The sequence below is a fragment of the Hyla sarda genome, chromosome 6, assembly GCF_029499605.1.
Source record: "Hyla sarda isolate aHylSar1 chromosome 6, aHylSar1.hap1, whole genome shotgun sequence".
Taxonomy (NCBI): domain Eukaryota; kingdom Metazoa; phylum Chordata; class Amphibia; order Anura; family Hylidae; genus Hyla; species Hyla sarda.
In genome coordinates, this window is record NC_079194.1 from 255761214 (window position 1) to 255773974 (window position 12761).

General features: G+C 41.5%; 1 protein-coding gene across 6 annotated transcripts in view; it reads left to right on the forward strand.

Moving 5' to 3' along the window:
- Positions 1 to 12761, forward strand: part of EPS8L2 (EPS8 like 2) — a 258012-nt gene that overhangs the window by 219485 nt on the left and 25766 nt on the right. For all 6 annotated transcript variants that reach the window (XR_008845306.1, XM_056527018.1, XM_056527020.1 and 3 more), the window contains 2 exons: positions 8589 to 8750; positions 9739 to 9885. Coding sequence is in view for 5 of the 6 variants with exons in the window: in XM_056527018.1 (XP_056382993.1) it covers positions 8589 to 8750; positions 9739 to 9885 (309 nt within the window). In the remaining variant the exon portion in view is untranslated. The remainder of the gene's footprint in view (positions 1 to 8588; positions 8751 to 9738; positions 9886 to 12761) is intronic.

The window sequence follows — 12761 nt, forward strand, 5'->3', positions numbered from 1 at the left end:
TAGAACATCAATTGCTTTGTTTCTGGGATGTCTTGTACATGTTTACAGAGATGGGTGGATAAGACTTCAGTAATATTCAAGTTATTAGAGAATTCCTATTATTGCCCATTACAATATCAACAATATCCTACTTGTAATGTGAAATAGCCCTGCATGTGTATCCCTCTTTGTGGTGCATGCATGTCTTGCACTTTTGTGGTGATGGGTCGGTGAAGGGTCGGTGTAGGGTCGGTGTCACTGCTTGCTGGGAAACAGAGTTTTCTGGTTGTCAGAGTCTGACATCTGATAGGAACCACGCAGGGCATTATGCGCACCAAGACATTGTTGTGTAGAGAGGGACAACAACAAAGGTAGACTGAGCAGTGAAAACATTGGCTAGATGTCCAGGAACCATCAACAACGCCTATCCTCCAAACCATACAGAGTGAGTGGACAAGTGGGGCAGAGCAGGCAGTGGTACAATATCTTAGCTAAAGTGATATTGTTTCTACAGCTCAAATTAGGTGGTACCTGAAAGCATACAGTACCCCAGTATAAAGGACTAAACCTAGAAATATGTCTGATATGTCCGCTGCTGGGGACCCCCTGCGATCTTTGGCGTTCGTTTAGAGCGTGGGGTTCAGTGACGGTGGCTTCTGACATCATGGCCATGCCCCCTCAATGCAAGTCAATGGAAGGGGGCCTGACAGCCGTCACACCCCCTCCCATAGACTTGGATTGAGGAGGCCTGGCCCCCTATTGCCAGTCAACCAGGACGGACCGAAGTTCGCTCCATGCACAGCATTTCTGGGGTGCCGCAGCCGAGATTTCGGGGGTCCCCAGTGGTAAAACCCCCATGATCAGACATCTTATCCCCTATCCTTTGGATAGGGGATAAGATGTCTAGGGGCAGAGTACCCCTTTATGTCAGGTTTTTAAATTTTGGGCTTCAAGATTTCATTGGGTTGTCCATGGCTAAAATTTTTTATATGTGCCTGGTTATAGTGTAAAAACAATAAATACTTACCTCCCCCACAACTGCCTTGCCAACGCTTCCTATGACCACTATTTTATGGTTATGCATCGTCCCTGCAGGAACTGCCCCTTCTAGCAAGTCATTGGTCACAGACCCGCCTCAGTCAGTGACTGGTTGAACTGGTTCTTATTGCAGGGACACAGTACCCGGAAGTAGTGGTGACAAGCAAGTAATGGCACAGCAGCTGTTGGGGCTCAGAGTAGATGAGTATAGCTTTATTCTTTTCTTAAACACCACCCACAGGCATACATAAAAATGTTTTACCCCTTAAAGGCTTAAAGCCTAACTAATAAAAACCTGGCTCAGGTCCTATAGGTCTATTGGTCTGTGCACACAGCCTTTGTACTGTGAAGATCGTATTTTATTGACAAACCTAAACAAGTTATCATTCACCATTGCAATGATGTCATTAGGCTGAAAGCAACAGAAAACATACAACATAATCATATTGATATCTCATGTATGAAGAAAATGTCAAGCTATTTAAATATTACAGAGGTCAGAAAGACAGTGGGTGAACAGGGCATATAGAAAGATTCGATACATGCGTTGGGAGCTTTCCATGCACACTGGGCAAAGCAACAGTGAAAATCCAGCCATAGAAAATAAGCCATACTTACCTACCCCCAGTCCACTGCAGGTCATCACACTGCAGCTTCCATTTAATCTGCTTCTAGTCTCCTGCCGCTGGTCTCTTTATTATCTCTTCCGAGACAAGAGATTGGGGCAGGACCTGCTCACCTAGTCAGTCAGTGCTCCATCTCTGCCAGCCATTGGCTGAGTTAGAAGGTCCAGCTCTGACCTCTTATCTTGTAAACAAGCATTGGGAGATCTGAAGCAGACAAAACAGAAGCTGCAGAGGCATCTGTGGGGTATTAGGGGTAGGTTTTAATGAAGATTAAATCTGCTTTCTAATTTACATTGTGTTACATCTCCACACCATTTTACAGATTTCTGCTTGCTGTGTGATAAGATGCATCAGTCTAGGGATTCTCTGCAAGTGACGCAAATGTCTCTGGACTGAAAGTGCTCCTCTGTCTGTATAATTAAGCTTTGACTTTCAACCACAGCTACTTCTCTCTGCAGTTGTTTCCTTGATGTGATAAAGGAAGCAGTAGACCTTGACATACTCCAACTCAACAACTCGGGTTACAGGGGCCCCTACCAGGCGCATATCAACAATTCTTCTTCTTTTGAAATAAAAAAATTTTCAATAGTGATACGTGACTGGGACAAAAGGAGGTGTTTCCAGTGTTGGCAGGTGTGACAGGAAGACTATGTAAAAATACAGACTGTTCTTGTGCAACCTTGTATTTTATACATTATATTCAGAATCTGACAACCTGTTATGAGTATCTATCATACATAGGTGTCATTGATGTAGCACTGTACAGAGTGTTTCATCATTGGTCATTCTCCCCAGTGGGGCTCACAACCTAATTTTCAACAGATCCTATTAGAATATTTTTTTTATTTATTTACATATAACCAGAAAATCCCTTTAAAATGTTAATAGTATAAATATATTGATTTATTTCTACACTGTTATGTTATCTGCACTATATATCATGCAATCTCCAGTTACTTTCCCATAGGTATAATGTATTTACTCCCAAGCTTTCAATTTCAGTTTGCACAATCCAGGCCTGGGAATGTTTTAAAAAAGTGGGTGTGGTCTGTGGAAATATGGGTTTGCAGGCAAATATAGCCATCATGGATTGGTCATACATGGACATTGTTCTGTCTTGAAAATAAAACTTGTAAATAAAACCATACATGTATACAGGACATACATCCGATTCATGTTGACATGCCAGGTAGATTTTCTGTATTATGAGAAAAAAAAAAATTACGGTATATATATTACTAGCTGAGTACCCGGCGTTGCCCGGTTTTTCCTTCCTAATCCTTGTTGTGGAGGAAAATAAACAAAGGAGAAAGCTTTTGACTTCATATCCCGTCCTCTTATATTGTTGTCATATCCCAACCCCATATCCCATCCTCCTATCCTGACCTCCTATCCTGACCTCCTATCCCGACCTCCTATCCCGACTTCCTATCCCGACTTCCTATCCCGACTTCCTATCCCGACCTCCTATCCCGACCTCCTATCCCGACCTCCTATCCCGACCTCTATCCCGTCCTCCTATCCCGTCCTCCTATCCCGACCTCCTATCCCGTCCTCCTATCCCGTCCTCCTATCCCGTCCTCCTATCCCGACCTCCTATCCTGTCCTCCTATCCCGTCCTCCTATCCCGTCCTCCTATCCCGTCCTCCTATCCCGACCTCCTATCCCGACCTCCTATCCCGACCTCCTATCGCGCCCTCCTATCCCGGTCCTCCTATCCCGTTCTCCTATCCCGACCTCCTATCCCGACCTCCTATCCTGACCTCCTATCGCGCCCTCCTATCCCGGTCCTCCTATGTCGACCTCCTATGTCGACCTCCTATCCCGACCCGTAATATGTGTACCAGTTATTGAAATATCTCCAGCCATACGGAAGTTATGTGGGAACATACATTTCCCATTGATTTGCATGGGACTTTAAACAAAAACCCAGACCCTCACAAATGGGGGTAGTTAAGGGTTAAATTAACTATCCTATATTTTAAGTGGACATATAAGTAACATGTGACCAAGTATTATCGAAATATCACCAGCCGTTTGGAAGTTATGCAGTAACATATATTTCCCTTTGACTTGTATGGGACTTTAAACATAAACCCTGCTCCTGGCAAATGGGGGTGAATAAGGGTTAAATTACCTATCCTATGTTTGTTGTTGACATATAAGTAACATGTGTGCCAAGTTTCATGTTAATATCTTTATCCGTTTGGACGTGATGCTGGAACATACACACATACATACACACATACATACATACACACACATACACACACACACACGTTAAGTTTTATACATAGATAATATAATATATATATCACTGTAATTGACATAAAAAATACAGCTTATGGTAATAGAATTATTTTATTTACATATGTTTTCTTAATATTATTATTATCTTTTTTAGGGGTTTAGGAGATCCACTGTGCTCACAGATTAAAGGGGTATTCCAGGATTTTTTTTTATTTGACTGTGCTACAGGGGCTGTAAAGTTAGAGTAGTTCATAATATAGTGTCTGTACTTGTGTTTGATGGCTGGTCTCGTAATTCTTATGTGATCTTTGCCCCGATGTTTCTCTTCATCGGCATACAAAATGAGTGTCATTTTCCCAGGTTGCAGTTCCATATATTACATTACTAGTCTGGAAGAGAGCATGCATGCTTCAATGGGTGGAGCGACTGCTGGGTGAGAGGGAGATCATTCTCCACAGCTCTCCAGGGAATTGTAGCTAAGGTGTGCTGCAATGAATGGGGTGACTGTGTGTGTGAGGGAGAAAAGTGACTTTTACAAACAAGGGATCCTGGGACTTCTTGTTGGTGGGTGGGAACTCCAACAGGAAATAGCCATTTCACAAAAAGAAAAGCAGTGTCTGGCAGGTAAGTACTAAAGTCAACTTATAGGAGGACATTTATCAAGCTCTTTAGACCACTTTTTCTCATCTAAATTTGTCGCATTGAAAGTCGCAGTCTATTTTTCTGCGACTTATCTGCGACTTTCACTTTAGATTTTTCCCATTCCTCGAAAGCATAAGGCTCTAAATTAGATCGTTCTAATCATTAGGCTGGTATTTATTGTTCGCGACTTATCCGCGAAAGTCGCAGCAGCTCTGTTTAGACCAAAAACTCAGACCATCCCGAAGCTGGCTTAAATGTTACTTCGTTCATGCTTCAAGCTCCTGACCTGAGCTTGCATCTTACATGCATGATCCCTGACCTCACCTAAATGTGTTTTAAGTTTGTGATCTATATATTTTTGTATGTGTTTTTATTTTTTTACTAAAATGTTCTCACTTTAATTATAAATGGAATTAACATTTCAAATAATAAAAATAACAGACTTTTACATTAATGATTTCACTCAGGACAGAGTAAGGTGTTTGAAAAGCTAAGAAAACTAGTTTAAACTATTACCTGAGCGAAATTACATAAATTAGACCTTCTTCTAAAGCCTGCTGAGACTTTTCCTGTCAGGCATCTAAACTAGATTGAGTGGGGAGGCGGGAAATTCGTGCGACAAATTTATCAAAGTCCATTCGACTTTTCGTAAATTTGGCGCACATTAAACCAGTAACAGAGACATACGCTCTGTGGATAACCCATTTAGGGTACATTCACGAGGGTGTATTTTACTTTGAACTCCTTTTGAAAATCTGCCGCATTTCCTATTGACTTAAAGGGGTCTGCAGAATTTACACAGCTGAGATTTCGCTGCCAAAAATTTGCTGCTGATAGCAAGCAGAGACCCCGCCCCTTTCAAACTCGCAGTGGAAAATACGCTGCGAGTTTGAAAGGAAATATTCCTGTGTCAACGTACCCTTAAAGTGGCTTTGAAAAGTGGATTAAAATGGCTGCTACCTACTGTCAAACTGTCGAACAGAGTACTAAAGGACCTCCAGTAGGCTCAGATACTGACACCTACAGGGTTTAGTAGAACCCTGTTGAGACATAAAATAATAATATATTTCATTACTGTGATTTCGTAAAATAAAATTCAATAAATAAATGTGAATTTATACACAGCAGAGCCATACATAGAAATCATGGGGACCCATAACAAAACTCAGAACTGGGCCCCAATCATGCAAAACCCTTTTCCTATGACCTATTTAGCTCAGGGTAAGACACATTGCTTGAAATGACTGCTCCCCTCCCTAATCCTACTCACCTGAGATACAGTGTGCGGTCCAGGCCCTGCAAAAGTCTCATATGGTAGTTGCTGTGGTAGCATGGGTGGCCATTATGCTGTGTGTAAGACTGCCCTAAAACCTCTTTAACCCCCTAACATATGTACCCCTTTAAAGACAATTTTTCTGTAAAATTTCCTCCTGTAATTTTCACTTTTAAAGAGAACTCTAGTATTTTGCTTCTTATACCCTATCCACAAGATACTGGATAAGTGTCTGATCACAGGGGGGGTCCAACAGCTGGGGCCCCCTGCAATCTCCTGTACGGGGCTCGCCCAATTTACCAGTTCTTAGCGCGCTCAGTCCCCCACATTCCTGGATGCATGCAAGTGACAACCAGCTTAGCGAATCACCGGCTGAGGCAGGACATTGCTTTGGCCCCGCCAAGGAAGGTGGAGGCTAGAGCGCCCCAAGGATAAGTAAGACAGGCCCCATAATGGAGATGGGGGGAAGTCCGACTGCAGGAGCCCACTGTGATCTCCTGTATGGGGATTATACACTAATCCCCTATCCTGTGGATATGAGATAAATGTCTGATAAGAGTACCCCTTTAAAGTGTACCCGTCAGATCAAACAAATTTTTTTTTTATATATCACTCAGTACCTAATCCTGACCATGTACATCTAATTTTTGTGTGTCTAGCACCTTTATTAATTTTTTTATTACACTTTTAATTTAGCTCTCTAGTCTGAATTCTTCTCAAAGGGAGGGGCGTGGCCTCACTGTGCAGGTCTCCGCCCCCTCCCTCAGTATGCTGTGTGGTGTCCCGGTACTGCATCTTATAGGGTACCTATGTATCTGTGGGTCCCCATAGCCAGAGTCATTAGGATGTATGGATCCCTGTGATGTAGTTTACCCCTTGTCGCCTCTATTCCAGCTCATAGGCCAGTAATTTATTTATGGTTAATGTAAATAGGGTAATGTATATGTAAATAAATGGTTAATTACCTGTTCCATAGCGTTGCAGGACCTGCGGGTCACTTGACTAGGTAAACTTTATGGTATTCTGCTTAAGGACCTTTGGAGGCCCTGTGACGTAAGCAATCCCATTACTCTCTGTAATGGTAAATGACAGATGTTCGGACCAATCGGATTCGCCCCGCCCCCTGCCCATATAAGGGAGTGGCGGCCATGTTTTCGCTCTCTTGTTCCTGTACTCCTGACGTGGAAAGACCTGTTCCGCAGCTAACGCAGTGAGTTAGGACCGAGCCTTGCGGCAACGGCCAGATCATTCAAAATATAGAGTGTATCAAATTCCCAGACACTGTGCAGCATCACCGGACTTAATAATACCCCTAAATCTGGACGGATCTGCAAATATCTACCCTAAATTCAGAGACTGTATAAATAGTTCAAGGTCCGCAACAACTGTCAGTCACTAAGCAACATAAGGACTGTTTGTACGAGACTGTTACTGTGCCTTGGATGTATCGCAAGCACTTAAGTAAAGTTGTTCAAGTTCAAGTTCGAACTCCTTGTGGACCTTCAGTCATTTTATGAACCTATCGTTACTGGGAAGGGCGGCGATAGGCCGGAGCATTGCCTCAGCATACCAGCCCTCAGCCTGGCGTCACGAACTCTAGGGTTAACATTAACCCCTCATATACCGATACCATACCACCACTACCATACACCCCCCCAAGGGCTACCACAGCTGTCTGCTCACATCTCCCCTAGCATTAACAAAACTACAACTCCCAGCTTGTCCTCACTGACAGTAGCTTGACACAAGCTGACAGTGGGAGGATTTTTCCTCCAGCTCTGAGCCCTGTGCTCACAGCTGTCAATCAAGGAAGTGTGTCCATGACATAGGTGATGATGCATGGACACAGCAGGACTAGTATGTGTCCAAGCAGGCAGGGGGGGGGCAGTTGTTTGGCTTTTTCAGTATGAAATACTGAAAATTTTCTAATGAAAGCAATTACAAAACCTAATGGTTCTGCATGCTTTACAACATATCAAAAGTTTTTGTATCTGACAGTGCCCATTTAAGGTAATTCAGCTGTTATATTACCTTTTGTATGCAGGTAACTACAATTACATTGATACCTTATTTATAGAGTTATTAGGCTTTAAAACTTAAATAAAGTATTTTAATTGCTTTGTACAGCAATATTCTGACCCCTTATATTTTTATAATTTTTTGTCTATGAAGCTGTGTGGGGGTAATTTTTGGCAAGGCGAGCTATAGTTTTTATTCATGCCATTTTGGGGTAAATAGATTTTTTTAATTTGTGCTAAATGAGGTGAACAACACACAGCAGTTAGATAGATAGTAGTTGTAATAGATGGTAGTTTAGATCCCAACACTTCTACCTGCCTGCAATTCATCTGCGGAGAAAAGGGGCAGGGCCATGTCCCCTGTCCCACCGGCCCATAGCAGGTCTGCCTCCCTGATGTACAGTATATAGATGAAGATCAGAATCATTTCCTTTGGTGGGCCTAAGAAACCCCAATCTGACCTAGTTCTCCTTACAGTATACCATTCCTTTGTGTTTTAAGATAGATCCAAAATGACGTACTGTTTTCATGTAAAAATATGAGACACCACAGTTGAATATGATAGTTTTGACTTCAGTATTATACAAATGTCCATGTCAGTGGGTGTCAATGATAGGTCGTATTCTGTACTAACATGGGCTCAATACATTTCTATGGCAGTGGTTTCCTTTGAAAATATCTGTTTAATGTAAATGTACTCCCAATACTATAGACCAGAAATCCTTCTCAAAATCCAATAATAATTTCTTATTTTCTTTGTAGCATCTGGCGACATTTTTGATGGATAAGAATGATTCCCTGGGTACTGTGGAAGATGCTGTAAAACAATTATTTCAGCTGGAATCGAAGGACAAGATCTGGGCCCAGGAGATGATCTTCCAAGTAATGAACACATCGATCAGTCTTCTCGACTCTGCCACTCAGGTATAATATCAATAGCATCCACTACTGATATCTTACTATACAGCCAACATCTTTATAAGGGTATATATATATATATATATATATATATATATATACACAGTAACCCCCCCCCCGACATGCGATGGCCCCGGTCGGGGCCATCGCATTAAAGGGGTATTCCAGGCCAAAACTTTTTTTTATATATCAACTGGCTCCGGAAAGTTAAACAGATTTGTAAATTACTTCTATTAAAAAATCTTAATCCTTCCAATAGTTATTAGCTTCTGAAGTTGAGTTGTTGTTTTCTGTCTAACTGCTTTCTGATGACTCACGTCCCAGGAGCTGTGCAGTTCCTATGGGGATATTCTCCCATCATGCACAACTCCCGGGACGTGACCTCATCATTGAGCAGTTAGACAGAAAACTTCAGAAGCTAATAACTATTGGAAGGATTAAGATTTTTTAATAGAAGTAATTTACAAATCTGTTTAACTTTCCGGAGCCAGTTGATAAATATAAAAAAAGGTTTTGCCTGGAATACCTCTTTAATAGCGGTTTAAGCATCCTGGACAGGTTCACTTACCTATCCCCGCTGCTCCGGGTCCACTTTGCAATCCTCCGGCGTCTTCTGTATCTTCTCCAGGGTCCGGGCCTCGCTTTCCAGCGTCGTTATTATGTCACTGCCCAGAAAGCGAGGCCCGGACACCGGAGAAGATGCGGAAGAAGCCGGAGGATCCCGAAGAAGAGGCCGGAGCAGCGGGACACCATCGGGAGCCCCTGGGACAGCATCGGGAGCGGTGAGGATGCGGTCGGGAGCGGCGGGGACAGGTGAGTATTAAATGCACTTTTTACATTGCACGAATCCTTCAACATACGATGGATTTGACAAACGATGGTATGAATTACCATCGTATGTTGAGGGACCACTACTATATACTGTGTGTATATATATATATATATATATATATATATATATATATATGACACTGTTCTCTATTTTTTCTGACAGGAAGAACTAGAAAATTTCCCCCTCTCCATAGTCCAACACTGTCGTAGCCTTCAAGGTCCTCATCGATATCCTCACATTCTTCTTCTAGTATGTCAGGAGGCTGACCAAAACAAACCCGATATACACTTCTTCAACTGTGAGATGGAGGTAAGTACAACAAATAAAAATCAAAGTTTTCAGAAAGTGTATGCTCCATAATATACCTGGGTTAGAGCGACCTGTTATATCACAAAATAAATTAAATAATGGCTATAGGTCAGGCTAATTCTGTCGATTTATGTGTCTGGTTTTTGCATTTGACTCACCAATCCCTATGTTCCACTGCTCAGGGTCCTTCACTCACTATGCATTAACTTCCTCCCTGAGTCTGCTGTGTTAGGTCTCTTCATCGAATCACTGCAGGTTGCTCTGTAACTAGAGTCTGATAGCCAGAACAGAAGTGGGAACAGAGGAGTACTAGTATCACCCTCACTTTCTGGACTTTGTCCCTGTCTGTGATTCAACTGGGACAGAGATGATGCTGCAGCAGGACCAGATTGTGTTCTAGATGGTATGAGGACCCCTAGAGGTCTTTTTAAAAGCCATCATTTCTTTAAAAAGAGGACATTTTTATGAAGTTTATTAGAAAGGATAATGTTTTGTCAAGATGAACTACATCTAAAAATTTTTGATTCTGACAGTACCCATTTAAGCTACATTCTACGTTACATAACATTACATGTTAACACCATAGACCAGTGCCATCCTGAGCCATAGAGCGTCCACATGCTGAGGTGCATATGATCACTTAAACATGTTTAAAAAGGGACAGCACCCAATGTTATCAAAGAGACAGAGGGAAAAAATACTGCAAAACAGTGTGTGACAGGGTTGTTAGGCAAGAGGGACAGACTTGGATGCATGAGATTTCCACAGGAGATGGCCATCCAATACCATTCTGATAGGATTCGCTGGACGTGAGAGACTGGAGTAGTTGTATGGTTGTGATGATACCATAAATACATCATTTTTTGTGCTTTTCTCTTTTCCTTTGCATTGTACTGTAGATATAACATAACAGATAGGCAGATATGAGGGAGAAGATAGACATATATATTCATAGATAGGCAGAGAGTTGTCACTGCACCTTATCACTTCCAGCACTGTGGCACTTATCGCAGAGTGTATGGACTCCTTTAGTCTACTCTTTAATATGATGGCATACTTCATTGGACTTGATATGTACTAAGGAATTCTCATCTATAAATATTTATCTTAGGGAAACAAATCTATCTGGGAACATATAATGTATGATGGGGCCTGTACAGATTTGTATGGAAGCCATGCTGGTCTGTACCATTGTGCCCCACTGCCTTTGTGCATTTTGGTTTAAGCTTTGTTCACAGGGCTCTGTCATGTATAGGACCCCTTTAAGGGGTATTTTGGGACTTTGATACTGAGGACCTATCTTCAGGTCAGCAGGAGTTTGACTTCCGACGCAACTAACCAATTATTTTTGCACGCACCTGATGTTCATTACAATATGGATTACATTGCTTTATCATTAGTGTGCTTTATATTCAGCTAATACAGAGTGTTCTCATGTAGTATTCTCATTTAGTCCATATCTGGTTAGTAGTTGGTTTGTTTTGGACCCATATTTTTAATAAAAATACTGACCAAAATGAAAAATATATACTGACCAAAATGCTATAGATGAACCCAGACTAAGTGCAATAACATGTGTAATACGCACAATGTACACTTATGTCGGATAACAAATAGAGCTATAACTGGGTATACAGAAAAAAACCCACACACTGAATGGCTTTCATGTTATAAAAGCCTCATGAAAAAAAAAAAAAAAAAAAGAATCCAGCTACTAGACAAAATAGTATGGAACTGACATATTTTGAATGCATGCAAGCATCCTTAGTCATGGTTTTAACCCTCAATAAGAGCACATGCATGCATCTGAAATGTATCAGTGACATGCTGGCTTTTTAAAAAAGAAACAGTAAAACACAAAAGATTTTATTTTGGCCAGGAGCTGGATTCTTTTTTTCATGTGCCTATCATATTGCCTCAGTGATCTGGAGACTTTACATGCTCGCTACTTAGGACTGGACACTGGAAATAGGTAAGCAGTTCTGACTTGTAATGGTCTTCCTCTATTCCATTGTTTTCCAAACAGTGTGTCTCCAGCTGTTGCAAAACTACAACTTCCAGTGGGCATGCTGGGAGTTGTCGTTTTGCAACAGCTGGAGGCACACTGTGTGAAAAACACTGCACTATGCTCTGTCTGTTAAATAAATAAATAACTGGCAAGCAACAATAGGGGGAGCACAAAAACAGCATGCAGCACTGCCTCGCCTGCCCCTAGTGATGGCTGCAACCTGCTTTTAGCATTTTACCCTGTTTATACCAGGGGTATGGGCCAATTTAGGTTAAGAAAGGTGTTAAAGGATGGAGATTCAGGACTTCTTTTATATTATGAGTATGTCCAGTGCACTGTTTCTCCAGCTCTATAACCTAAAAGACATAGAGCCTATTTAATATACATGCAGATAAAACAGATAGCCTGTGTTCTTTCTCACCATTATGTACATGAATGTCCTAACAGATAAAAATATCCACAAAAAGAGAAGTTCAACATGACTTAAGAAATACCATATTTCACTTTTTATATAGTATTGTACAGAATTATAGCAGTTTTATGGCCTCATTCTACATTTAGCAAGCAATAAAAGCATGTTGTATAACAGTACAGTCCCCAGGTAGTGGCGGCACTATGCATGGAACGGTTAATAAAACATATTGTTTATAGAGAAAGATGCTATGGACTTTGGGCCGTTGTCATTACACTTATAATGAAGTTTACAATGTTATGTAGTTTTTGTTTCTACATTTGAGCATGTAAGTGTGCGTGACACCTTGTGTAGACAAGAATCCACAAATATTCTGTACAACATAGGACTAAGACAGAAAACAGTGGATCGGCTTTTGCACATAAGAGCTGTCTACATAAGCAATCTTCATGTAAT